Here is a 27,693-nt window from a genome sequence, read left to right on the forward strand (position 1 = left end):
AGCAGATAGGGTAGTGGGTCACTGGAGAAAGAGAACCAGGAATGCTTTTCCTGACGTATATGCGTATTTGTACTAAATTGCTTCAGTTGTGTCCAACTCTTTTTGACCCTATATAGACTGTAGCCCACCAGCCCCCTCTGTCCTTGGGATTCTCCAGGAAAGAATTCAGAGGAGCCATTTTGGCCCAGCCTTTTTTTTTACTGTGTCAGGGCTTAGTCGTGACACCTGGGGTTTTTGTTGGGGCATGCTTCTCTCTAGTTGTGGTATGGGGGCTCCAGAGTGTGCGGGCTCAGTAGTTGCTGCACATGGGTTTAGATGCTCTGTGGTATATGGGACATAAGTTCCCTGACCAGGGATGGAATTTATGTCCCCTGCATTGGAAGGTGGATTCTCAACCACTGGACCACCAGGAAAGTCCCGGCCTAAGCCATTTTGTGATCTCCTTGCCGTTAAACAGACTCAGTAACAAATGATCTTAAGGGAACAAAGGAACGTAGGACCAGAGAAAAGGCAGGCAAACAATAGTGCAGTTGATAAAACAAAGCCCTATTTCCTCTTCAAGGGATATACAGAGTAACGTATCTCTGAGTTCTACAGAAACTAAGGCCCCACCACCTGAGGTGGAGGACAGAAAGATGATGTTGACTTTTTCAGACTTTAGTCAACTAAAGCTAGGATTCTAGAATTATCCCAGTTCAATGTTGAATTTTTCTCTGCTCAAGCCCCTTCATGAATATGCATGTACCCTTAACTTAAAACTTCCCCAATTTCTCTATTTGGGGAGACACCGCTTTGGGAAAGATCCCAGTGTTCTCCTTAAATGCTCCTTCTCCCAATCTTTGGCCTAGTTGTGTCTTTTGGTTCAACACCAAAAGAAGCAAACCCAGTTTTCAAGTAACAAGACCAGACAGAAGAACTTGGAAGCTTAAGAGGAAAATTCCCTCCTCTTCAACACTACCAGACACTCCTAAACCTGGTTTCACAGTGCAGCATAATAGCATGCGACCTGTTGTCAAATGCAAGTTCGTGCCCAACCCATAGTGAAGCCAAACAAATCAAGAGATTGGAACAGAGAATGGCTTACTGCAGGGTCAAGCAAGTAGCGGTCTCCCTGGTAGCTCAGCTGGTAAAGAATCTGCCTGCAATGCAGGAGACTCTGGTTCAATCCCTGGGTCAGGAAGATCCCTTGGAGAAGGGAAAGACTACCCACTCCAGTATTCTGGCCTAGAGAATTCCATAGTCTGTATAGTCTCCATGGGGTTGCAGAGTTGGATATGACTGAGTGACTTTCACTTTTCAAGCAAGTAGAACAGGCTGCTCGTCCTCCAAAGCCCCAAACTCCCTAATGGTTTTCCACAAGTTTTTAAAGGCAAAATTTGAGGTGAAGGCTGTGGACTGTGTGACCTTCTTCTGATTGGTTAGTGGTGAGATTACAGGGTAGGGCTCCCGGACTTTTGTGCTCAGCCTCAAGTTGCCATCCTCCACCGGGTTGTGGGCCTTAGTTCCAGCAGAACTCAGATATATTGCTATGTATATTCCTCGAGGAAAAACTTTCACTGCTGCTCTGTTTGTACTGATCACTGTTGCTTGATCCCTTCTCTTCTATTTCTACATTTCCCCACTTTTTTGATTAGCACCTGTTTGAATCTGCCCTTTGGAACTCTGAGAAGATGCTGGAGGCTAAAACCAGACAGCTTTTGTATCAAGGAGGGCCGCAGGGGGTCCTGCTTGGATTCCTTTCTCCCTGAGTCCATTTCACTCCAGCATCCACGGAGTGGCACACATCACATGAAACAATGCATGAAAACACAACTCCATCCACGATCACAAGGCAGGCACAGAGGGCACCACACCAGTGTCAGTCCTTTGGCAAATGTCACAGAGACCACGCTTGGGGCACTGGATATAGCAATCAGGGTCACCCTTAAAAATTTAAGATCTGGACACTCTAGACCAACGGGGAATCCTGGCTCCAATCTCTTCGTACCCCTCCTCCCCAGCCCTCAACGTGCGTGGCCTCAAGAGCCTCCTCAGCTGCATTAAGAATCCCCGGTTGGAACACCTCCACCTCCACGAGGGACAGAGACAGAAGCTTCCAGGAGCTTGGGCGCTGGGCTCTCGCGCCAGGGGCGGAGCTCCGGGTCTGAGTTCTTTGCGGAGCCGAGAACCGAGTAAGAAAAGCTGGAATATACAGTTTCCCTGATTTGGGGACTACAATTCCAACAGGGGAGCAGCGGTGGATTCTGCTCGAGGGCACGAGTCACTCACAAGGTCACCTTTACAGGTGAGGAGTTGGCCTACGAGGGAACCCCGCTCTTCTTCCAGACCCCGCGGGCATCGTGCCCCAGCAGTCTTTCCGAGCGCTTCATGAGGAGCCGGGGCACGGCCCCCCAACACCCACCCAACCCCCTTCGCGCCTGCGCACTCGGGACCGAGAAGGCACTCTCCGGTATTCCGGCGCCGCGGTCCTGAGCGCTGGGCGGTCCCGAGCGCTGGGCGGTCCCCCGAGTCTGGCGCAGCCCTAGGGCGGTAAGGCAGGCTCGGTGGTAGCCGCTGCTCTTCTGAAGAAAACAAGCGCGAGACGGGCCAGGTTCTGCGGACCAGATCGAGGTTGGATTTGGGGGCCTCAGGCCGGAGTGAGGGCTTTGCACTTCTGAGACTGGGCGGCGCGGGGTTAAGCTTGTGCGGCGGTAACTGGGCGCCGCCCCGGCCTGTTCCCGGCGGTCCTGCCCGTCGCCTTCCTCGCCTCGACCACCGAGGCCTGGCCGTAGAGGAAAGGCCTGAGAGGGAAACGGGTGGTGGAACCTCTGAATGAAAGTCCCCTGCAAGGCGCGGTGGCCGCCCGAGCGTGGGTGGCTGTGGTGTCTGAATTACAGCCGACCCAGAGCCGCGGACCTTCTCTCGTCTTTATCTTTCCATTGTGTTTGCAGATGGTGGGTAGCGACGGTCAAGGGGGCGTGGACGGTGGGTGTTGACCGCGTCCAGAAACGCCTGCGATGTAATCATCCGGGTTTGCTTCCCGAGCCCTGTCAGTCTCCAGAGGCCTGTGAAGTGAAGCAAATCGCTGCTGCGTCTCTAAAAGCCGCGTTCTTTGCGAGTTTCTGCTGCTTCTTTGTTTGCGTGAAATGCACTTGATTTTTGTGACACGAGATTGTTAAAATTTCCTTCTCTTGAAATGTCCTGCGTAAGAATAATCTACTTACTGATTTGGACTTTAGGATTTACCTACGTCCTGGCAGGGGACCCAGTTTATACATTTCCCTTTCTGTTGCCCACTTAATGCAGTTCTTCAGTTAGTTGTGCTCAGTCTCTGCAGGACCTCATGGACTGCAGCCTGCCAGGCTCCTCTGTCCTTGGAATTTTCCAGGCAAGAATAGTGAAGTGGGTTGCCATTTCCTACGCCAGGGGATCTTCCCGACCCAGGGATCGAACTCGTGTCTCTTGCCTTAGCAGGCAGATTATTTACCACTGAGCCACTTTAGTTAACCATGTTCTATAAATCCAGTTGCTCTGTGAGCACAGTTTATAATGATGGAAGTAGCCCTTTGGAAGTTACCGTTTATGTTTTCTTTTCAACTATGATTTGTTAAGTAGTGTTGGGTTTCAGTTCAGTTCAGTCGCTCAGTCCTTTCCGACTCTTTGCAACCCCATGGACTGCAGGCCAGGCCTCCCTGTCCATCACCAACTTCCGGAGTTTACTCAAACTCATGTCCATTGAATCAGTGATGCCACCAACCATCTCAGCCTCTGTCATCCCCTTCTCCTCCTGCCTTCAATCTTTCCCAGCATCAGCTGGGAATGAGTCAGCTCTTCGCATCAGGTGGCCAAAGTATTGGAGTTTCAGCTTCAACATCAGTCCTTCCAATGAATATTAAGGACTGATCTCCTTTAGGATGGACTGGTTGGATCTCTTTGCAGTCCAAGGGACTCTCAAGAGTCTTCTCCAACACCACAGTTCAAAAGCATCAATTCTTCAGCGCTCAGCTTTCTTTATCGTCCAACTCTCACATCCATACATGACCACTGGAAAAACCATAGCCTTGACTAGACGGACCTTTGTTGGCAAAGTAATGTCTCTGCTTTTTAATATGCTGTCTAGGTTGGTCATAACTTCTCTTCCAAGGAGTGTCTTTTAATTTCATGGCTATTAGATTGTGTTGGGTTTAGACAGCTCTAATTATTCCACAGTAGGAGTGGGGATTTTTTTTCCCAAAGGGAATCCACGAGTGGAACTTTTTGGTACCAGCCTGATGTGGTTAGAGTTAGTTAGCATGAGTTTTATTTATTTTGGACAAATGAAAAATTGTTTAATGTATACAGCATAATGTTTTGATATATGTAAACATTATGGAACAGAATACCACACCGACTAATTAACCATTACCTCTCAAGGTTAACTATTTTGTGTATGTGACAAGAGTACTTAAGATACACTCTTGGCAAACTTCCAGTATGTAATACACTATTATTAGCTATAGTAACCATGTTGTGCATTAGGTCTTCAGAGCTTATTATCTTATAACTGAAATTTTGTAGCATGAGTTTGTTTTAGGTATGTCTTGGGGAGATCCCCTGGGGAAGGGAATGGCTACCCACTGCAGTATTCTTGCCTGGAGAATTCCATGGACAGAGGAACCTGGCAGAATACAGTCCGTGGGTGGAAAAAAATCAGGACTGAGTGACTAACACTTGCACTTTTTTGGGATAGAGGAGGAGAGATGTATGCAGTGGTTAAGAATTTTGAACCTAGATTGAGAGGTTTTTAATCCTGACCATCACTTAAATCTAAGTGAGTTTGGGCAGTTGAAAGAAAACTGTGTTGCAGTTTCTTCATATGTAAAATCGGAATTATAATAGTATATGCTTCACAGGGTTGTTTTGAAGGTTACCTGAATTAATATTGAAGGAGATCAGCCCTGGGATTTCTTTGGAAGGAAGGATGCTAAAGCTGAAACTCCAGTACTTTGGCCACCTCATGCAAAGAGTTGACTCATTGGAAAAGACTCTGATGTTGGGAGGGATTGGGGGCAAGAGGAGAAGGGGACGACAGAGGATGAGATGGCTGGATGGCATCACTGACTCGATGGACGTGAGTCTCAGTGAACTCTGAGAGTTGGTGATGGACAGGGAGGCCTGGCGTGCTGAGATTCATGGGGTCGCAAAGAGTTGGACACGACTGAGCGACTGATCTGATCTGAATTAATATCTGTTGAAGCTCTTAAAACATTACCTAGCATAGTAGAATACTGCTTAATTATATTAGCGGTTACTGTTAGTGATGATTCTTAATCATTCCGTATCAACTTTCTTTATTCCCAAGAATAATGAAAATGTGAAGTTACTTATGATGAATGCAAGCAGAAAAATCAACAGCAAATGGACCAGAATAGGGATTCTTAACATGAAGTCTTTGGGTTCTGTTTATGGGTTTTCAGGACAAGGAAAAAATCAAAGATATATATAGATATAGATATACATATATAGATATAGATATATTGTAAATATTTTCAGTGGTTAATTTGGGAGGGGAATCTACTTACTTATAATTTCATGATATCAGAGTTGTATAAGACCCAACAAGATTGATTTTCACTGGTCTAGAATTAAAGTCTGGAATAAATAGGAATAATTTTGAGGATAATCTTAAAAAACTTGTGTCTAACAATGTGGAAATGTTAAGTAATTCACACTTCATCCATATGATGGAATGTTATGGGATAATAAACATTATAAAGTCATAAGAAAAAACCATATAATGTAATATTGGGAAGTATGTATTGTTCTGAATAAAAATTTTTAAGAAATTGTTGTTACCTATGTATCTTGAACACTAAGGTAAGGAATAATAAGACGTTTTGCAAAACTTAGTAATTGGTTATTCAGGAGGAGTCAACTCAAATGACTGAGCATTTGCTATGAAATAAGCATTTTTTTCTGCCTGCTGTGCATACTATCTCTTGATTTTTGGAAATGTTGTGAATCAGCATTGTGATCCTTCACAGAAGGGTTTCTGGGTGTTAATGAAATACAGTATTCAAGAACTGGTAAGAATTATTTTTTCAGTGACATTGATTTCCCTGTTGTTACCACTTATGCAGTTCTATGTAATCACAGTTTTCTTAATGACTACCTGTCTACCCAAATCATTAAAAAATTGTTTTTAATGGGAATAGCTTTTTAAACATTTCAGATAATGTACTTAATGCAAGCTTGTGAAATATTTAGTAACCAAGGAACCTTAAAGAAGAAAATAAAAATTACAGTCCTCAGCAGGGCTTCCCAGTGGTAAAGAATCCACTTGCAATTCAGGAGACTTGCAGGAGATGCAGGTTCCATCCCTGGGTTGGGAAGATCCCCTGGAAGAGGAAATGGCAACCCACACCTGTATTTTTGCCTGGAAGAAATCCCATGGACAGAGGAGCCTGGTACACTATAGTCAATAGGATCACAAAGAACTGGACTTGACTAAGCATACACACACATATTTGCAACATCCAGAAATAATCACTGTTCATATTTAGAGCATATGTTCCCAAAAATATTTTTACAAGCATTTGTGGTTTTGTATATTTGTATATGCTTATTTAGTTTTATTTCTGAATAGGATAACATTAATTGAAAATTTAAAGGAAAACAAGACCTCTAATTCTTCGTTTAAGATAGGAATTCAGGGGTCTTCCCTGGGGGCTCAGTGGTAAGGAGTCTGCCTGCCAGTGCAGGAGACATTAGTTCGATCCCTGATCCAGGAAGATCTCTCATGGTGTGGGGCAACTTACCCCATATACAACTATTAAGCCTGTGCTCTAGAGCCACGGAGCCCATGTACAGCTATTAAGCCTGTGCTGTAGAGCTGGGGAGCCACAACTACTGAGCCCACATGCCACAACTACTGAAGCCCGCGTGCCCTAGAGCCTGTGCTCTGTAACAAGAGAGTAGCCCCTGCTCATAGCAATGATGACCCAGCACAGCCAAAAATAAATAAATAAAATTATAAAAAAAGAAACTCATTTTTTTTAAAGGAAAAAAATTAATAAAAAAGAGGAATTCAGTATTGTCATGGATTTTGTAACATTTTTATGGATTTTATATATATATTTTTTAAACTGTTTTTTTTTTTTTTTCTTTCAGTGTGTCTTGGATATTTTCCATTCTTTAAGTTTTTGAAAACTCAGCATTTAATGATTACTTTATTATTCTGTTTGTGGATGTTTTCTCAAGTATTTAAGAAATAAGTTTTTGGGGAGTGATGTTCAAAACTGCCTGAACAATTCCTTCAGCAGGCTTTCTAGGTCCTATTACTTAACCAGCTTTTTACTTCAAGATCATGTGGGATTTCAGAGGTAGGAACGTTGAGGAATATAGCATTGACTTCTGCCAACTAGGGATACAAGTGATAACTCTGAAGTATTTGGCTTTATTTCTGAAGGATTGTTAGAGTATGAAGTGGACAGTTCTGTTATTTTATGCCAGATGCTTCATCCTCCTGATCCTTCATTTGAGTGAGAGTTTGAGAAATAAATTAATGATAATTACCTAGAAAATGAATCTTACAAAAAACAAAATCATTTTAAACTCAGAGAAGAAAGGCAAAATAATCTGATTATACTATATAGTTCAGTTGGTAATGGTATTTAAATGGTCATAGTCATAGAAACTGAATATCTGTGTACCCTTTAATAGAACAAAATCACACTGGGGAAAAAAAAGCATATTGGAAGGATAGGGAGATGCAATTATGCACACATGAAGTGGGAGATGGGTGAGTAAAAGATAGCTGAAGTAGTAAATTAGCATGTGATTTGAATATATGGTATTTATATAACAAAAGAAATAGCTAAAAGAGGTGAAAATTGTTGCCTCTAGATTTGGAAGATAGGGGAAAGGGTAGCAGGGATGGAATCGTTGGGGCTTTTTGTGATATCCCTTGTAGAGCTGTTTTAAATTTATGTCCAGGTACAAGTGATACAAATTAAAGTTTTCTTTCCTTTTTTTTTTACAGATTAAAAATTTCTTGATTAAAAAATTGAGACTCCTGGGAAGAACAAAATAAAGATCACGTGGGATACCATCCAGCAGAGGTAACACAATACAATCTTATTCCAAGTCCATTTTGACTTTTTTGGTCTCATTATAATCATTTTCCATGTATCATTTCATTCTTTTTACACCATACCACAAGTGTCCATTTCTCCAGTCTTAGTGATAAGTATCGGAGAAGGCCCTGGCACCCCACTCCAGTACTCTTGCCTGGAAAATCCCATGGACGGAGGAACCTGGTGGGCTACAGTCCATGGTGTCACTAGAAGTCGGACACGACTGAGCGACTTCACTTTCACTTTTCACTTTCATGCATTGGAGAAGGAAATGGCAACCCACTCCAGTGTTCTTGCCTGGAGAATCCCAGAAATGGCGGAGCCTAGTGGGCTGTCGTCTATGGGGTCGCACAGAGTCAGACACGACTGAAGTGACTTAGCAGCAGCAGCAGTGATAAGTATTAGCAGTTTTTAAAATCTGCTAATCCAGTTCCTTTAAATGCAACTCCTTAGTTACTATTGAATTTTAACTAGTGGGTTATTTCATTATCCATACTCAGGTTTTACAAATTCACTTTTCCCCAGCCTGGGTACCAAGAGAATAGGATCGGTAAATGAGATCATGTAGACAGTATTGATGATTCCTAATAGGAAGGTGGTGAACAGTGAGCTCTGAGGATTCTGGGAAAGATAGTTCAGCCTTGAGGAAGAGATCCCAGTGTGCAAGTACAGTTTTGCCGTTATAAAGACTGCCAGGCATGGTCTGTGCAAGTGGTTCTCAAATTGTGGCATTTGGACCAGCAGCATCAGTATCAACGTGGAAATGTTTTCAAAATGCAATTTCTCAAGCCCAACCCTAGCTCCAGTAAATGCCAAACTTGAGGATCGAGGCCCTGCAAACTGTATTTTAATAAGCCTTTCAGATGATTCTGAGGCATACAAAGTTTGATTACTAAACCCGCCCATTATGATCACCTGGGGAAAGTTTAAAAATTTTGATTCCTGAGTCACAGCTCTCTTCTGCTAATTGAATCAGAATGTTTGGGGCATGGGAGTCAGGCATCAGTATATTTTAAAGGTCTGCTAATGGACTTCCATGGTGATCCAGTGGCTAAGACTGTGTTCCCAATATAGGAGGCCTGGGTTCAATCCCTGATCAGGGAACTATAATAGAAGATCCCACATGCCGCAACTAAGAGTTTGCATACTGTAACTAAAGAATCCTGCATGCTTGCAATGAAGATCAAAGATCCCAGGTGCTACAGCTAAGACCTGGTGCAGTCAAATAAATAAAATGTTAAAAAAAAAAAAAAATACACACAGTTCTCTTAAAAAAAAAAAAAAAAAGATTTGCTGGATTCCAATGTGTGGCATAGTTTGGAAAATTCTTCTCTATAATATTTTCTGTCTTCAGGGTTGGGTAGGCAAGCCAGATTCCTGAGTCTGAGAAGGATATTCTGGTTTCGATGGTGTAGCCACTTCTTAGCTGGGAAAACTGGGAATGAGGGGAGATGGATCTCTGCTCAGGACAGGTCTGGGTAGCCTATTCTTGAGTCCAGATCAGCCTCACTGAGTTGGAGGACTGCCCGGAATCTCTCCTGCCAAAACAGCTGGAAATGTCCTTCTCTTCTGGAGAGTCTTCTCCATGTCTATCCTTGTGCAGTGATTTTCCTGTTTCGGGGAGGGCATGTATTTGTCTAAATTAGCTCTTACCTTTCATAACTTGTCTGTGTGTTGGGAGGGGTGATGGAGGGGTGTTGCATGTAGGAATGGAGAAGTCATGTGAGTTTTTAAAATTTGGGGGCTCTGGGATTTTGTTCTTATGGCTTCATATTCTTCCTCCAGTTTTTGGCTTCTGTCTGTGGACTCTGCTTCTTCAGTAAATGACCCTTGAGAAAAACTAAACATTTTCTTGCAACTCTGAAATCATGGCTCATGTAAGTTGGTATTTTTCTCTATTTGGAATGTTGTAATTTTTTTCAGGTTACGTGAACATTCTAATTAGTTGTCCTGAAACTTCCAAACAGATCCCCATCCAACAGCTTCTTCCTAGATGTTCCCATTCTAGTGAGGGATGGAGCCAGACAGCCTGGCCCTTCCTGTGTGCCCGTCTGTTGTCCATCCATGTCCATGTGTGAATTGACCAAATTATTCAGTCTCCTGTGTGTTTAGTCTTTGTCTAGAGCAGCGATAAAGCAGAAATGAAGTCCCTTGAGGGAGACAACTGATACGAGAAACTCACAACTGGAGAACACTTTAGAGCTGCAGTATCCAATATTAAAAATAGAAAATTAGTGCCTTCTTAGCACAGTAGGTCTCATGTCAGTCTCATAAAAAGTGTAGAATAATATGCAAGGCACATAATCTTAAACATTTTAGTGTCACATTTTAAAAAGTAAAAATGAAATGCACAAGTAATTTTAGTGTTTTATTTAACCCAATATAGCAAAATATTATCATTTCAAAGTGTAACCAAAATAAGAATTATTGAGATATATTGCAATCTTTTTTTTTTGTAAAGTCTTCACTATCTGGTGTGTATTTTATAGCACATCTAAATTTGTATTAGCTACAGTTCAAATGCTCAGTAACCACATGTGTCTAAGATAGCATGTTAGACATTGCAGCTTTAGAAATTTTGTATAACTTAAATTGTAAATATAACTTAGCATATTTAAAAGTATAGAAATATCTAAATGTAATTATTAAGGCCAACATATCTATAAAATGGACTTTTTTGTAGTAAGTTTAAAATATTCAATAAAGGGTTTGTTATAATAAGGGAAAATGCTAATGATACATATAGTGATGAAACTGGATCTCTGTTTTAAAAAGTAGAGTTTGCATAAAATTAAAGAATTTTTTCCAGACCCAATTTTATTTCTTTTATTTTTTTAATTTTTTTTAAATTTTATTTTTAAACTTTACAATATTGTATTAGTTTTGCCAAATATCGAAATGAATCCGCCACAGGTATACCCGCATTCCCCATCCTGAACCCTCCTCCCTCCTCCCTCGCCGTACCCTCCCTCTGGGTCGTCCCAGTGTACCAGGCCCACACATCCAGTACCGTGCACGAACCTGGACTGGCGACTCGTTTCATACATGATATTATACATGTTTCAATGCTATTCTCCCAAATCTCCCCACCCTCTCCCTCTCCCACAGAGTCCATAAGACTGATCTATACATCGGTGTTTCTTTTGCTGTCTCATACACAGGGTTATTGTTACCATCTTTCTAAATTCCATATATATGCGTTAGTATACTGTATTGGTGTTTTTCTTTCTGGCTTACTTCACTCTGTATAATAGGTTCCAGTTTCATCCATCTCATTAGAACTGATTCAAATATATTCTTTTTAATGGCTGAGTAATACTTCATTGTGTATATGTACCACAGCTTTCTTATCTATTCATCTGCTGATGGGCATCTAGGTTGCTTCCATGTCCTGGCTATTATAAACAGTGCTGCGATGAACATTGGGGTACACGTGTCTCTTTCCCTTCTGGTTTCCTCAGTGTGTATGCCCAGCAGTGGGATTGCTGGATCATAAGGCAGTTCTATTTCCAGTTTTTTAAGGAATCTCCACACTGTTCTCCATAGTGGCTGTACTAGTTTGCATTCCCACCAATAGTGTAAGAGGGTTCCCTTTTCTCCACACCCTCTCCAGCATTTATTGCTTGTAGACTTTTGGATCGCAGCCATTCTGACTGGCGTGAAATGGTACCTCATAATGGTTTTGATTTGCATTTCTCTGATAATGAGTGATGTTGAGCATCTTTTCATGTGTTTGTTAGCCATCTGTATGTCTTCTTTGGAGAAATGTCTATTTAGTTCTTTGGCCCATTTTTTGATTGGGTCATTTATTTTTCTGGAGTTGAGCTGTAGGAGTTGCTTGTATATTTTTGAGATTAGTTGTTTGTTAGTTGCTTCATTTGCTATTATTTTCTCCCATTCTGAAGGCTGCCTTTTCACCTTGCTTTCTTGATACATACCCAGAAGTGGGATTACTGGATCATATGGTAGCCCTATTTTTAGTTTTTTAAGGAACTTCTTTACTGTTCTCCATAGTGGCTGCACCAATTTACATTTCCACCAACAGTGTAGGAAGATTCCCTTTTCTCCACACCCTCTCCACATTTATTACTTGTAGACTTTGAGTGATAACCATTGTCCCTGGTGTGAAGCAATACCTTGTGATTTTGATTTGCATTTCTCTGATAATCAGTGATGTTGAGCATCTTTTCATGTGTCTCCTGGCCATGTGAATGTCTTCTTTGGAAAAATGTCTTTTTAGGTCTTCTGCCCATTTTTTTGATTTTTTTTTTTTTTTTTGGTATTGAGTTGTATGAGTTCTTGGTATTTTTAGCATATTGACCTCTTGTTGGTCACATCATTTGCAAATATTTTCTCCCATTCAGTAGGCTGTCTTTTCATTTTGTTTTCTTTTGTGCCCATCAATAGAAGATTGATGGTTTCCTTTACTGTGCAAAAGCTTTCAAGTTTGATTAGGTCCCATTTGTTTATTTTTGCTTTTATTTCTTTTGCTGTGGGAGACTGATCTAAGAAAATATTGCTACGATTTAGTGAAACTCTGATTAACTACCTGTGCATATCTGGAAGTAAAACTAGGTATACCACAGTATATAGGAAGCTTTGTCTATAGCAGTAGTAGGCAAAGTGCAGCTTGTGAGCCAGAGTCAACCCATGTCCTGTTTTTGCACAAGCTATGAGTTAATTATTTTCTGAAAGAATTACTTTAAAAAAGAAGGGAAAGGGAAGGATACGCAAATAGAGATAATATGTGGCTTATGGCCCTATACAGAAATAAGTAATTTTACAAATAAAGCATGGGTTTGTCATTTCAGGATTTGGTGATGTTCAGAGATGTGACTGTGGACTTTTCTCAGGAAGAGTGGGAATGCCTGAACTCAAATCAGAGGAATTTATACAGAGATGTGATATTAGAGAATTATAGCAACTTGGTGTCACTGGGTAAGTTTCAGTTCAGTTCAGTAGCTCAGTCGTGTCCGACTCTTTGCGACCCCATGAATCGCAGCACGCCAGGCCTCCCTGTCCATCACCAACTCCCGGAGTTCACTCAAACTCACGTCCATCGAGTCGGTGATGCCATCCAGCCATCTGTGTCAAATAATGTAGAAATTCACATGACTGAATTTCAGGGCTGGCTGTCTAAAAACTAGTCAACTATCTGCTTTGTAGTTTGAGAATAGGTGTCTTCAGCTGTTAAACTATTTAAAAAAAAAAAAAAAAAAAAAAACTATTAAATAGCACTGTTAGCTTCCCCCATAAATCATTGACCTTTACATTTTCCTTTGCCTTTTCTATTATATAATTGCTTCTCTTTAATGACAGTTGGATATAAATTCTTAGACACTCAGAGCAAAACCATTTTCAAAGAAGTCTGTTTTCATATTGTTGTAGATGGTCTATTATCTATTAACTTATCTGCAGTGTGAGTAGGAAGACAGAGGTGTCTGGCTGTACATACCTATTGAAAAAGTTGACACAGTGTATATGATACTGGGTTAAATCAATAGTGTGTTGAAATTCAAGTGGACACATTCAATTTACTACAACAAACATATTATCTTTTTAATTTATTTAAACATTAACTTTTATGATTAATAGTTTAAAATATATGAACTTTGTATTTGACATTGGATGAATATATTGGCAAGAAACAAATTGTTTTCCTCCTAGCAAAATATTTAAATAAAAGCAAAAATAGTACCTAATGAACATGTATAGTGCTTAGTATGTACTAGGCACTCATCTAGGCACTTAAGTGACACCTCACAAAAATCTTATGGGTATACATTGCTGCCGCTGCTAAGTCACTTCAGTTGTGTGTGTGTGTGACCCCATAGACAACAGCCCACCAGGCTCCTCTGTCCCTGGGATTCTCCAGGCAAGAATACTGGAGTGGGTTGCCATTTCCTTCTCCAATGCATGCATGCATGCTAAGTTGCTTCAGTCGTGTCTGACTGTGTGCGACCCTATGGACAGCAGCCCACTAGGCTCCTCTGTCCACAGGATTCTCTAGGCAATACTGGAATGGGTTGCCATTTCCTTCTCCAGGGTATACATTATTATTTTATATATTTTAATATATTATTATTTACTTATGAGTATATATTATTACTTTTCCAACTGAAAAAACTGAGCCTGTAAGTGACTCAGGTGAGAGAGGCAGGATTTGAAGCCAGTGCTCTCAATGATTACTTTTAGAGACCAAGCCTGTATCAATTGGCAATTATAATAAGACAACATTCCTACCTCTCTGTTCTTGTGATCCTCAAGTAACTCTAATATGAATGTTTTTCAGTCCAATTACTCTTCTTTGTTCTGAAGCCTTGGTGAATTTTATACTTTCTTTATAATGTTCTATTTTTTTTTTCAAGGAGGATGTTCCATTTCTAAGCCAGATGTAATTACTCTGTTAGAGCAAGGGAAAGAACCCTGGATGGTTGTGAGGGATGAGAAAAGAAGATGGAGACTAGGTGAGTAAGTGCTTATCAGGGGAGGGTAAGCTGCTGTGGCACAGCATATCCCTGCAGGTTGGGAAGAAACACAGTCCTTAGTTGTTGATTATGAAGGAGAGACCTGACACCTGAGAAGAAAACTTAGATCTCAGCATGGACAACCAAAGAAATTTCATCTCTACTTCCACTTATCTCTTCTTTTTACACTGTCCTGTTTCCTTCTCATTTCAATGGGGGAAAGCTTTCTTCCCCAGTGACCACCATTTTACTTGTATTTTGTATCTAATTTCTACTTAGATCATCTTTTGTATTTTGCCTCTTAGGTACATATTTCTTCATTGCCTTCTTTTCATGGTGTTTACATGAAGTGATTAAATATTGTTAAGAAGGGTGAGGAAGTAAGAATATGGGGAATTATGATGGGTTAATTGGGTAATTTAGATAGGGTAATTAAGGAAGAGGAACCAGTTGGCAGAGGCTCTTTAACCTGTAAAAGATGGAATCATTTAAGCATCTGTATACATAACTGAAATGTATTACAACCACATAAAATATACTTAATTCTGAAAATTCTTTTTCCCCCAAGATTTAGTTATTTATTTATTTATTGGCTGTGCTGGGTCTTCATTGCTGCATGCGGATTTTCTTTAGTTGCAGTAAGTGGGAACTACTCTTCATTGCAGTGCATGGGCTTCTCATTGACCTGGCTTCTCTTGTTGCAGAGCACGGACTTTAAGCAAGCGGGCTTTAGTAGTTGTGGCTTATGGGCTCTAGAGCACAGGCTCAGTGATTGTGGCACACAGGCTTAGTTGCTCCGTGGAGTGTGGGATTTTCTGAAACCAGGGATCAAACTCATGTCTCCTGGATTGGCAGGCAGATTCTTTACCCAGCTGAGCCACGAGGGAAGCCCATGTTTTTCTTAAAGTATTCAGTGAATAAATGAAGGATTGTAGACTTAGAATATTACCAGTTTGGAACCTCTAATAAGCTATTGGATCTAGACACTGAACATCACTGCTGATAACATCACAGAAATAGAGACAGTCAGATTGTATTTCTTCAAATGAAAGAATACAGTATCACCTATGAAGTGGGCCTAAGTCTGATGGAGCTTCTGAATTAGCCAGCCACTAATTTATTAGAGGAAGATAGAGGAACATGTTCTACTACATCTTGGGAATACAGTCAGAATATGAAAAATGCTACAGAGTCAAAGTGAAGAGGAACTAAAGAGCCTCTTGATGAAGGTGAAAGACGAGAGTGAAAAAACTGGCTTAAAACTCAATATTCAAGAAAACTAAGATCAAATCCCATCACGTCACGGCAAATAGATGGGGAAACAATGGAAACAATGACAGACTTTTATTTTCTTGAGCTCCAAAATCACTGCTGATTGTAACTGCAGCCATGAAATTAAAAGATGCTTGCTCCTTGGAAGGAAAGCTATGACCAACCTAGACTGCATATTAGAAAATAGAGACATTACTTTGCCAACAAAGGTCTGTCTAGTCAAAGCTGTTGTTTTTCCAGTAGTCATGGATGGATGTGAGAGTTGGACTATAAAGAAAGCTGAGGGCTGAAGAATTGATGCTTTTGAACTGTGGTGCTGGGGAAGACTCTTGAGAGTCCCTTGGACAGCAGGGAGATCCAACCAGTCAATCCTAAAGGAAATCAACCCTGAATATTCATTGGAAGGGCTGATGCTGAAGCTCCAGTACTTTGACCACCTGAGGCAAAGACCCAACTCATTGGAAAAGACCCTGATGCTGGGAAAGACTGAACGCAAGAGGAGAAGGAGGCAGAAGAGCATGAGATGGTTGACATGAGTTTCAGCAAACTCCGGGAGATGGTGAAGGACAGGGAAGCCTGGTGTGCTATCGTTCATGGGTTTGCAGAGTTGGACAGTTTAGCAACTGAACAACAACAATGACAAAGAGTTACTGTTCATTTTTTCAGGTTTGGGTAATGGTATTACAATTATTTTTTAAATCCTTTTAGAGATAAATCCTGAAGTGATTACAAAATATATTATGGGACTTGCTTCAGACAATGTGAGGAGACCAGTGGATAAGGGTCTGCATAGGTCAGTATTGGGCTTGGTTGATGTTGTTGAGGCTGGTCCATAGATAACTTGTACATTTAATATTACTCTTCTACTTTTGTGTATGTTAGAAATACTCTGTAATAAAATTTTGGTTTCTTTTAAAGTTAGTGGGAGATAAAAGGAAAAGAAAGTGAGACAGTGGTGAAAATAAACGTATGTAACACTAAAGAGGAATTTTGCCATAAAAGCAGACACATGGGGTACAGGGAAAGTATCTTAAGATGTGAGGTATTAGGACCTGTGTAAAGGCTGAAGAGAATGATTTCAAAGAGGACAACTGATGGCATCAAGAGAGAGGGTGATTTCTGTAAGCAGTGACTTTCAGCAAATGAGTAGAAGTAGGAGCCAATTTATGAAGGAAAACCAATGCATATGATAAGAATATGAACTTAAGTGGTTGGATAACGTGGTAAAGGGGAGAATATCATTTTTCTTTCCATTGCTTCTGATTCTTTGATGAAATTAGCAGAATGTGAAAATTATTTGGAATTCAGTATGGATTACTTAGTATTTAATCAGTTTTGACTTTCAGAAGTACAGTTCTGTGGTTATAAGGTTTTAACATTTACAGATCTCTGGATACATTACCCCTGGTGTTAATGTGACTAAAAGTGCTTCTGTCATAAATATTATACATTCATATCATCTTGTATCAGCAAAGTTATTGAAGACATCATCTCAGGAAACAAATTAACTTTATGACCAGGTAATTAGCTCCTTATTTTCTTTTTAATTAAAGTTGTTATCCTGCCAATGGAAATAACATTTCTCCTTTTACATTGCTCTAAGATGGGCTAATATTTTGCTTTTGCATCAGCATCATTTACTAGAATAAAGCCCTTTGATTCAATAGACTACAAACTAGTATTTGGTTTATTTTGAGTAGCTAAATATTTTGTATATGTCTTTTGATGTTTAGTTTGTCCTTTGTTTCAGTGCTGGGCCAATTTTTTCTTGATTTAATCACATGTATAGTGCATAGGCTGTAATTTCCAGTTTCAATTTATTTAAAGTAGAACAAGAATCTAAAGATACTTGTAAAGCAATCTGTGTGCAGAGTCCTTCATGAATTTTTATGTTTCCCATCAATCTTTACTATTTTCTCACTGTCTACTCTGAAACAATGCAGTGTGCATCTATAGTCAGAACTAGCAAAGCACTGAACCTAGTTTTGATTGACTGAAATGGCTGTCTTTTAGTTTCTTGAAGGGGAAAGAACTGGCATAAATGAATTTGGGAAAAATAATGGCTGACTTTTTACAGAAGTTGTAAGATTACAGTTCAGTTGTTTATACGGTTGACCCTTGAACAACATGAGTTTAAACTGCATGGGTCCATTTATACACGGGTTAAAAAATAATAAATGTGTACTACAGTACTGTGGGCTTCCCGGGTGGTGCTAATGAAGAACCCACCTGCCAGTGTAGGTGGAAGAGATGTGGGTTTGATCCCTGGGTCAGAAAGATCCCCTGGAGGAGGGCATGGCAAACTACTCTAGTATTCTTGCCTGGAGAATCCAATAGACAGAAAAGCCTGGCAGGCTACAATCCATAGGGACACAAAGAGTTGGACATGACTGAAGTGACTTAGCACACACGCACAGTACTATATGATCTGAGGTTGGTCGAATCTGTGGATGGGGAACTGCAGGTATGGAGGGCCAACTGTAAAGTTATACACAGGTTTGCAATAGAGGGGTGGTATTGGCCCCTATTACCCCAATGTTCAAGGGTCAACTGTATTATAGTCTCCTAGATGTGAATATTCAGCATGCCGAAGTCTTAATGTGTCATGTCAGGCAGGGAAGCCATATAAATGTCTCAGTTATGACCTAGCAATCCCACTCTTAGACATATACCCTGAGGAAACTCACACTGAAAAAGACGCATGCACCCCAATGTTCATTGCAGCACTGTTTACAATAGCTAGAACATGGAAGCAACCTAAATGTCCACTGACAGATGATTGGATAAAGAAGTCGTGGTACATATACACAATGGAATATTACACTCAGCCATAAAAAGGAACATATTTGAGTCAGTTCTAATGAGGTGGATGAACCTAGAGCCTATTATACAGAGTGAAGTAAGTCAGAAAGAGAAAGATAAATATCATGTACTAACACATATATATAGAATCTAGAAAGATGGTACTGATGAATTTATTTGCAAGACAGCAATAGAGAAACAGACATAGAGAACAGACTTATGGACACAGGGAGAGGGGAGGAGAGGGTGAGATGTATGGAGAGAGTAACATGGAAACTTATATTACCATATGTAAAATAGATAGCCAATGGGAATTTGCTGTGTGTCTCAGGGAACTCAAATAGGGGCTCTGTATCAACCTAGAGGGGTGGGTGGGGTGGGGTGGGGAGGGAGGTGAGAGGGAAGTTCAAGAGGGAGGGGAGGTATGTACACCTATGGGTAATTCATGTTGATGTTTGGTATAAAAGAACAAAATTCTGTAAAGCAATTATTCTTCAATTTAAAAATAAATTAAGAAAAAGTCTCAGGTTCACTATATCCACACGGGGAATGTTTTGTTTGTTCTTTAAAACTTTCAAATTCTATAGGGTAAGTATTGTAACTTCTACCTTTTTTTCTTGTAAATGAGTAAATATGGACATTTTGCCCTCAGTGTGTTTATATTTTCATTTTGTGCATTGTCGGCTCACTTCCTTTATTCTCTTACTTTTTCCATTGTTTAATGTTTCTTATACCAGTTTGTATGGGCTTTTGTGCTGTATATACACTTTCTCATTTTTCTTACCAATGTTTGGGCCTTCAGTTTTTATTTTGACTCTTATTTTCCTTTAAATCATTGATTTTTAATTTGCAAGTAAATTCTATGAGAACACCATCTTAATAACAGTAGTTACCTAGTTATTTACTACTGTTATGACTAGCTAATTACTGTTAATTTTTTATATCATTTATAACTTATTTGCCTTAATGAGGTGTTAAATTTTTTTCCCAGTAATTTTTACAAAATTACATTAGTTTTACATTGCTTTCTTGAATAGGGAAGATAGACAGGGAGGGTAAGAGAGAAGGAAAAGGAAAGAGTAAGGGAAGGAAGGGAAGATGGTGGGGAGAGAGAGAGAGAAAGGAAAGAGAAAGAGGAAGGGAAGGAGGAAGACACAGAGGGATGAGAGACAGAAAGAGGCAGAAAGATACTTAGATTTCATCAGAGTATCTTTTGTGACATTCACTTATTTGTCTCTGCTCACAAATTATCTACAGTATTTAAATCATTGTTGCCTTTTAACATCTTTTTATTATATCCTTTTAAAGTAAACTTTCTGAAATACATCCAAAAAACAGAAATCATAATACGCTGCTCACTGAATTTTTGCAAAGTAATTATACCCAGCTAATCAGTATACTGATTCAGAAATAGTTTTAGTAGGATATCAGAAACTCCTCTTTAGGAGAAGGCAATGGCAACCCACTCTAGTACTCTCGCCTGGAAGATACCATGGACGGAGGAGCCTGGTAGGCTGCACTCCATGGGGTCGCAAAGAGTCGGACACGACTGAGCAACTTCCCTTTCAGTTTTCACTTTCATGCATTGGAGAAGGAAATGGCAACCCACTCCAGTGTTCTTGCCTGGAGAATCCCAGGGACGGGGGAGCCTGGTGGGCTGCCGTCTATGGGGTCGCACAGAGTCGGACTCGACTGAAGCGGCGGCAGCAGCAGCGGAAGCTCCTCTCTAGTTTTCTCCAGTCATTCCTCCCTATCAAAATTAACTACTAGCCTGACTTTTAATAAGTCCATAGATTAGTTTTAGTGTTTATGAGCTTTATAAAAATGGGATAATATAGTATATATTATTTTATGCCTGGCTTTGTTTGGTCACCCTTATGTTAGTGAGAATGATCCATATTGTTGTGTGTACTTGTAGATTATTCATTCTTACTGCTGTTACAGTTTGTTCTTATTATGTTGTATCCATATCTATATATATATAACTTTTCTCAGTCATTCTTCTGTTAATGAATACTTGGATTCTTTCTAGTTCATGCATATGAAAAATAATGTTGATTTTTTTTAAAAAAATACATTTTTTGCTCAGAATTTTACTAGCATGTTACTATTTTATAAACCTGTTGCTATGACTGAAAAATCACTAATATACTTTCTAGACAGTAACTAAATGGCACTGGCTATGATGCCTTTAGGGAGAATATAGGAAAGGGTATGAAGAAACAAAATGGGCTGCATATTTGTAATATACTTGTGTATAGTTAATAAACTTGAAGATAAATAAGAAGAACCTTGCATTACCTTGGTTGGAAAAGTGAGGTTCATTTACAGCTATGTAGACAGTGAGCTGAAGTGGAGATATCTGCACGTGAAAGTAAAGAGGCCACTGGAGTGATGAGCAGATGTAAAGGAATTTTTCCATTTCTGTATTTGATTGAGATAGCATTGGTGTGCTTTTGTCTCCCATCTCTATGCTGCTGCTGCTGCTAAGTCACTTCAGTCGTGTCCAACTCTGTGCGACCCCAGAGACAGCAGCCCACCAGGCTCCCCTGTCCCTGGGATTCTCCAGGCAAGAACACTGGAGTGGGTTGCCATTTCCTTCTCCAATGCATGAAAGTGAAAAGTGAAAGTGAAGTTGCTAAGTTGTGTCCGACTCTTCACGACCCAATGGAGTGCAGCCTACCAGGCTCCTCCGTCCATGGGGTTTTCCAGGCGAGAGTACTGGAGTGGGGTGCCATTGCCTTCTCCGTCCCATCTCTATATAAAGTGCTAAAAAAAGGTGTAAGATTGGAGGCAAGGCAACATATATATTTTTACTATTAACTAATTATGAAAACTTAATAATAAATAGTTTCTCTGTGCTATGGATTTGTTATTCAGTGATAAGTGAAAGAGTTTTTCTTCTCTTGGGAAATTGTTAAGGTAAGAACACAGAATAAAAACTTGGAAAATTAATGAATATATCACAACAGAATTGAAAAAAGTGCTAAGAAGCAGGGGACAAATTATTGGGATAGAAAATGAAGGATATAAATTAGATGAAGTCAGAACAGATAGCTTTTCTGACTTTTATCATGATATCTGAAGGATGAAAAGAACCCAACCATGTGGAGAACCCATCAGCATTCCTGGGAGATTTAATAGCCAGTAAAAAGCTCTAAAAAATGGAAAGATTGTGACATATTTTAGTAGCTGAAAGGAGGCAAGTGTGACAGACATAGGGAGTAAAGGGGTCTACAGCTTGAAATGACATCTTTTGGTAAACAAAGGCTGTGTTATTCATAATAAAGTGTTTTTACTTTATTCTTACTAAAAAATAAATCATTAAAAAGTTTAGGTAGAGATCTCAGACTTTAATTTGCTTCTGAATTATCTGGTCTTAACTCATCATTTTCTTTATTCTTCTTAGCTTTTCTCAAGTTATATTATTTTTTTAAAGTACTTTTAAGCACATTTATTTCAATTGGACTTTATTTTCTTTTTTCCTATTATAAAGTTTTTATTTGCTTCTTTGTTTACTTTTTCTAGAAGAAAATAACATGTGTTTTATCTTCTTTTCTTTCAGATTTGGAATCCAGATATGACACTAAAAAGTTATTTCAAGTAAAGGATATTTGTGAAATGAGTTTCTCTCAGTGGGAGATAATGGAAAGAATTAGAAGTTGTGGCCTTGAAGACTCTTTTTTCAGGAAAGATTGCGAATATAAAAAGTTTGAGGGACAAGAGGGTCCTCACGAAGCATATTTCAGGCAAGTGAAAAAAACCACCTCTGAAAAAATGCCCAAGAACAGAAAACGCACATCTCTTACTCTGTATCCAAGAATTCACAGTAGAGAGAAGCCCTATGAATGTGGGGACTGCGGGAAGGCTTTTAGAGTACGCCAACAACTTACTTTCCATCAGAGAATTCATACGGGTGAGAAACCGTATGAATGTAAAGAATGTGGAAAAGCTTTTAGGCAGTGTGCCCACCTTAGTCGACATCAGAGAATTCATGCTTCTGACAAACTCCTTGAATGTAAAAGATGTGGAAAGATCTTTACATGTGGTGCAGATCTTCGTGTACACCAGAGAATTCATGTTGGTGAGAAGCCGTATGACTGTAAGGAATGTGGGAAGGCCTTTAGGGTGCGAGGACAACTTAATCTCCATCAAAGGATTCATACTGGTGAGAAACCCTATGAATGTAAGGAATGTGGGAAGACCTTTAGACAATATGCACACCTTACTCGACATCAAAGACTTAATATTGCTGAGAAATGCTATGAATGCAAGGAATGTGGGCAAGCTTTTCTGTGTAGTACAGGCCTTCGAGTACATCACAAACTTCATACTGGTGAGAAACCTTATGACTGTAAGGAATGTGGGAAGGCCTTTAGAGTGCGGCAACAACTTACTCTTCATCAGAGAATTCATACTGGCGAGAAACCCTATGATTGTAAGGAATGTGGGAAGACCTTTAGTCGTGCCTATCATCTAACTCTCCATCAGAGAATTCATACTGGTGAGAAACCTTATGAATGTAAGGAATGTCAGAAGTTCTTTCGTCGTTACTCAGAACTTATTTCACATCAGGGTATTCATATTGGAGAGAAACCTTATGATTGTAAGGAATGTGGGAAGGCCTTCAGACTGTTCTCACAACTTACTCAACATCAGAGTATTCATTTTGGTGAAAAACCTTACAAGTGTAAGGAATGTGAGAAGAATTTTAGATTGCTCTCCCAACTTACTCAACATCAGAGCATTCATACTGGTGAGAAACCCTATGACTGTAAGGAATGTGGAAAGGCCTTTAGACTTCATTCGTCTCTTATCCAACATCAGAGAATTCATTCTGGTGAGAAACCATACAAATGTAAGGAATGTAAGAAGGCATTTAGGCAGCATTCACATCTTACTTACCATCAGCGAGTTCATAATGTCACTAAATAGTTATAAGAAAGCCACCCATTGTGAATTTTGCGTTAAGGAGCATTAGAAAATAAATTCTGGAGGAGAAGTGTTTGAATGTAGGAATCCCTTTTGCTTCATGCTCAAAGTTAAAACAAGAGGTTTTAAAAGAGTAGGTTAATTTAATGAATACATAGCAGTGTTTTATCACCACTCAAACCATGTTAAACTTTAGGAAATTCACAGAAAAAACTCTCTTAAAGGAGTGAATGTGAAAAAGCTTTTGATCTTACTTATTACCACCTCTGTTCTTTCATCTGTACATAACAACCTTTGGAGGTTGCCAGGGCACCAACTCATTCTGGACATTGATAAACAGAAGGAAGGAGTAGTGATTTAGCCTGCATTTCCTGTATAAACTATAGCTCAAGGCAACTAGAGGTTGATGAGGTAAAATTCTTTATTAGAGAATTTTCAGGACATAATGAAATAATGGATCTAAGCACAGTTCTCAGTAGAAGTTTTAAGCCCTTTAGGTGAATGGTCTATATGAACTTCCTAGTGAAGAGATCAGGTTGACAACATCTGACCCACTGATCAACTTTAATCTAATCAAAAATAGGACAAAACATTTTATGCCTCCTTGTATGATACAATCGGAGAAGGCAATGGCACCCCACTCCAGTACTTTTGCCTGGAAAATCCCATGGACGGAGGAGCCTGATAGGCTGCAGTCCATGGGGTCGCGAAGAGTCGGACACAACTGAGCGACTTCACTTTCACTTTTCACTTTCATGCATTGGAGAAGGAAATTGCAACCCACTCCAGTGTTCTTGCCTGGAGAATCCCAGGGACGGGGGAGCCTGGTGGGCTGCCGTCTATGGGGTCGTACAGAGTCGGACACGATTGAAGCGACTTACCAGCAGTAGCAGCATGATACAATAAGACATACCATTGCCAAAAATATTGAACCTGAATCTAATTAAGCATCAAGACCTAACTCCCAGTTTAAAGAAAATTCAGGGAACAGAAGAACAAATTACATGATATAACAGGAAGCAGACCAATAAAATGTGGGTAATTCTATGAGAGTAATGACTCAAGCTTCTCACCCAATGAAATGGATTGAAAAAAGGGAGGTGAAACTCTGAGATGTTAATGAAGTCTTAAGAGATGTATCAATCAAATGCAATGAATGAGTGTTTTTCATTTAGATCACAGGTTGAACAAACAAAAGACATTTTTATGATAGTTGGGGAAATGGAACTATTGACAGTATTATATAATATTAAGAAATTATGTTCTTGTTAGGTGTGCTAATAGCATTGTGTTTATGTAAAAGTGTCTTAGAGATAAATTAGCAAGTTTATACACATAAAACCGTATGTGTAGAATTACTGTTAAAATGCTCATGCAAAAGAAAAGTAAGGATAGATAACTTGTTTAAGTCATGGTAAGATAAATCAGGTGCATGGTTTTTGCTTATTTTGTTTTTGCTATTTTCTCTATTTTTATGTATTTGAAATTTTCCGTCATTTAAAAATCATAAAACATCTATGAAATTATAGCCAGCTTTAAGTGAATAGTATTTGTAAATGGCTACTTATCAGAACTTATGGATGTAGCTAAAGTTCTACACATAGGGATATTAAATGTACTATAAGGTATTTGGGAAATTAAGATTGAGGATCCAGATTTTCTCTAGTTCACCTAATGCTACATCTCTTGTAGTACCTGTTCCCATAGTACTTCATATATTTCAGGAGTGAGTAAAAAGAGCAGTTGCAGCTATTTGTGTAATCAGTGGAATGGAACTGTATTATCTAATAAAGTAGATGCTAGCAGCATGTTGAGCACTTAAAACTGAGCTACTGAGAACTGGAATGGTGGTTAGTACAAATTAAAATGGTCTTAAGTGTAAAATACACATGAGGTTTTGAATACTTCATTCAAAAAAGAATTAACGTCGCAATTTCTCAGAGCATTTCTCTGCTGTAGTTGGGAAGCTGTGAAATTCAGTGGATTGAATTACTACATAATACAGAACCCAAATTTAAGTGTGTCTCTGCTGTCAAATACCATGTTTGTATACTGAGGTCTTCTTGGTTCTACCCTGAGTCATGCTGGACTTTTTTTTTCCTCTTCATAAAATGTAGCCTGTATTTACAGCTGAGTCATTTTCTCAGACTGCTTTTGGCCTGTAGATGTTTTGGCATCCGAAGGCCTTTTTAAATTTTTATACTGTTTCCCATTAAGCTCAAGCTTGCAGCGCATCAAGTACAATTCTCTTTAAGATTGTTTAGGGTTCATTCAGTTAGACAAAAGATCAACAGGTCCTTCTCTGTATTGGGTTTCCTGTGAGGCTTTTGTGGGAAAATGACTTTAAAATTCTTAGAAGCCCTGCTCTTTCACAGAAAGGATGAAAGTTGGCTTTATCTTTACCCTGGAGTCATATTTTTATGACAGCACCACATACTTGATCATTCCTCCCCTCTCAAGCCCATTGTAATTTTGAGAACCTTTTGCTATCTGTAAACACTGTCATGAATCCTCTATACTTCCTTGAAATTCTACTTGAAATATGCACCAATTGATATAATGAATATAATTTTTTTTTACTGTTAATATGATAGATTTTCAAATATTGATTAAACCTTGTATCACTGTAGTAAACTTCATTTGTCTGTAGTGTATACTTTATTTATTTTTTTTATTTTTTCTAAATTTTTAAAAGAAAATCCATCCTGAACCCTCCTCCCTCCTCCCTCCCCATACCATCCCTCTGGGTCGTCCCAGTGCACCAGTCCCAAGCATCCAGCATCGTGCATTGAACCTGGACTGGCATCTCGTTTCATACATGACATTTCACATGTTTCAATGCCATTCTCCCAAATGCACACACACACATATATATAGCTGGATTTGCTATGATTGCTATGATTTACTAATATTTTCTTGAGGATTTTTGTGTCTACATGAAGGATACTGGTCTATAATTTTGTTCTATTTTTCGTTTCATTTGGTATCAGGTTGATGGTGGCCTCACATAAGGAGTTTGGAAGTATTGCTTCCTTTTAATCTCTGGAAGAGAGAGTGTAGAGTTGGTGTTAATTAATCTTTGAATGGTATAATTTTCCAGTGAAACCATTTGGGCCTTGCAATGGACTGAATGTGTCTCCTCAAAATGTGTTGATATCTTAAGCCCCACTGGGATGGTATTGAGATGAGGCCTCTCAAGATAATTAGGTCATGAGGATAGAGGTGGCCTGCCGTCTATGGGGTCGCACAGAGTTGGTCATGACTGAAGCGACTTAGCAGCAGCAGCAAATGAGATTTGTGCTCTTAAAGAAGGGGCTCCAGTGAGTTCTCTCACCCTGTCCTGTCATGTGAGGATGACAGGACAAGAAGATGACAGTTTTCAATCTGGAAATGTTCACTAAAACAAAGTCACGAGAAGACAGACACCAAAACTATGCTAGCACGAAACTCAGACTTCGGCCTCCATGCTTGTGAGAAATAAATATGTTTATAAGCTACCTAGTCTGTGATTCTGTGTTATAGGAGCCCAAGCTAAATAGGACAAATTTGTACCAAAAATGGATGCTAATCTAACAAATATCTAAAAACATGGAAGCTGCTTTGGAACTGAACAGTGAGTGGATAAAAGCTGAAGAGCTGAAAATCATACATTTTGATATGTATGCAAAGAATAATGAATGAATGATAAGGGTAATTCTGGTGAAACCTGAGAAAAGAGGAGAGCTGAAATGAAAACCTGTCTTCTTGGAAAATAAATTATGAACAAAATGTTGGTGGAGATATGAATAGTAAAGACCACTCTGGTTCATTCTGAGGTGGAAATGAACATATTATTGGAAGTGGGAGGAAGGATCATTCTTTTTATGGTGGCAAAAAACTTGGCTAAATTGTGTTTGTGTTCTAATGTTTTGCGGAAAGTAGAACTTCGAAGCAATGAAGTTGAAGATGTGGCTTTGCTCCTTCTGGCTGATGATAATGAAGTGCCAGAAAAGAGAAATGACTTAAAAGATGGAATTTCTGAAGCAGAACCTAAAGATTTGGAAAATTCTCAGCTGAATAAATAGTGTTAAAATACTGTGAAAATGAGGGCATAGATTGGGAAAGAATAGCATCTTGTAAGTTGGTTT

General features: G+C 39.4%; 1 protein-coding gene across 4 annotated transcripts; it reads left to right on the forward strand.

Annotated features, from left to right (window-relative positions):
* Positions 1-2,474: 2,474 nt before the first annotated feature.
* Positions 2,475-26,220, forward strand: ZFP30 (ZFP30 zinc finger protein). Of its 4 annotated transcripts, XM_070387900.1 has the most exons (7): positions 2,475-2,610; positions 2,931-3,093; positions 8,000-8,078; positions 9,879-9,970; positions 12,905-13,031; positions 14,462-14,560; positions 22,200-26,220. In XM_070387900.1, exons 4-7 carry the CDS (start codon positions 9,962-9,964, stop codon positions 23,567-23,569), a joined length of 1,605 nt encoding a protein of 534 aa, XP_070244001.1. In that variant the 5' UTR covers positions 2,475-2,610; positions 2,931-3,093; positions 8,000-8,078; positions 9,879-9,961; the 3' UTR covers positions 23,570-26,220. The 4 variants fall into 4 exon arrangements, with proteins under 4 accessions (XP_070244001.1, XP_070244003.1, XP_070244004.1 ...); XM_070387901.1 differs by lacking the exon at positions 2,931-3,093 and having other exon boundaries at positions 2,495-2,610; XM_070387902.1 differs by lacking the exons at positions 9,879-9,970; positions 12,905-13,031.
* Positions 26,221-27,693: the final 1,473 nt, after the last annotated feature.

This window comes from Bos mutus, chromosome 18 (genome assembly GCF_027580195.1).
Source record: "Bos mutus isolate GX-2022 chromosome 18, NWIPB_WYAK_1.1, whole genome shotgun sequence".
NCBI lineage: Eukaryota > Metazoa > Chordata > Mammalia > Artiodactyla > Bovidae > Bos > Bos mutus.

Coding starts and splice junctions, on each gene's coding strand:
- ZFP30 (XM_070387900.1), top strand. Junction 13,032..14,461: donor TAGCAACTTGGTGTCACTGG/GTAAGTTTCAGT, acceptor TTTTTTTTCAAG/GAGGATGTTCCATTTCTAAG. Junction 14,561..22,199: donor GAAAAGAAGATGGAGACTAG/GTGAGTAAGTGC, acceptor CTTTTCTTTCAG/ATTTGGAATCCAGATATGAC.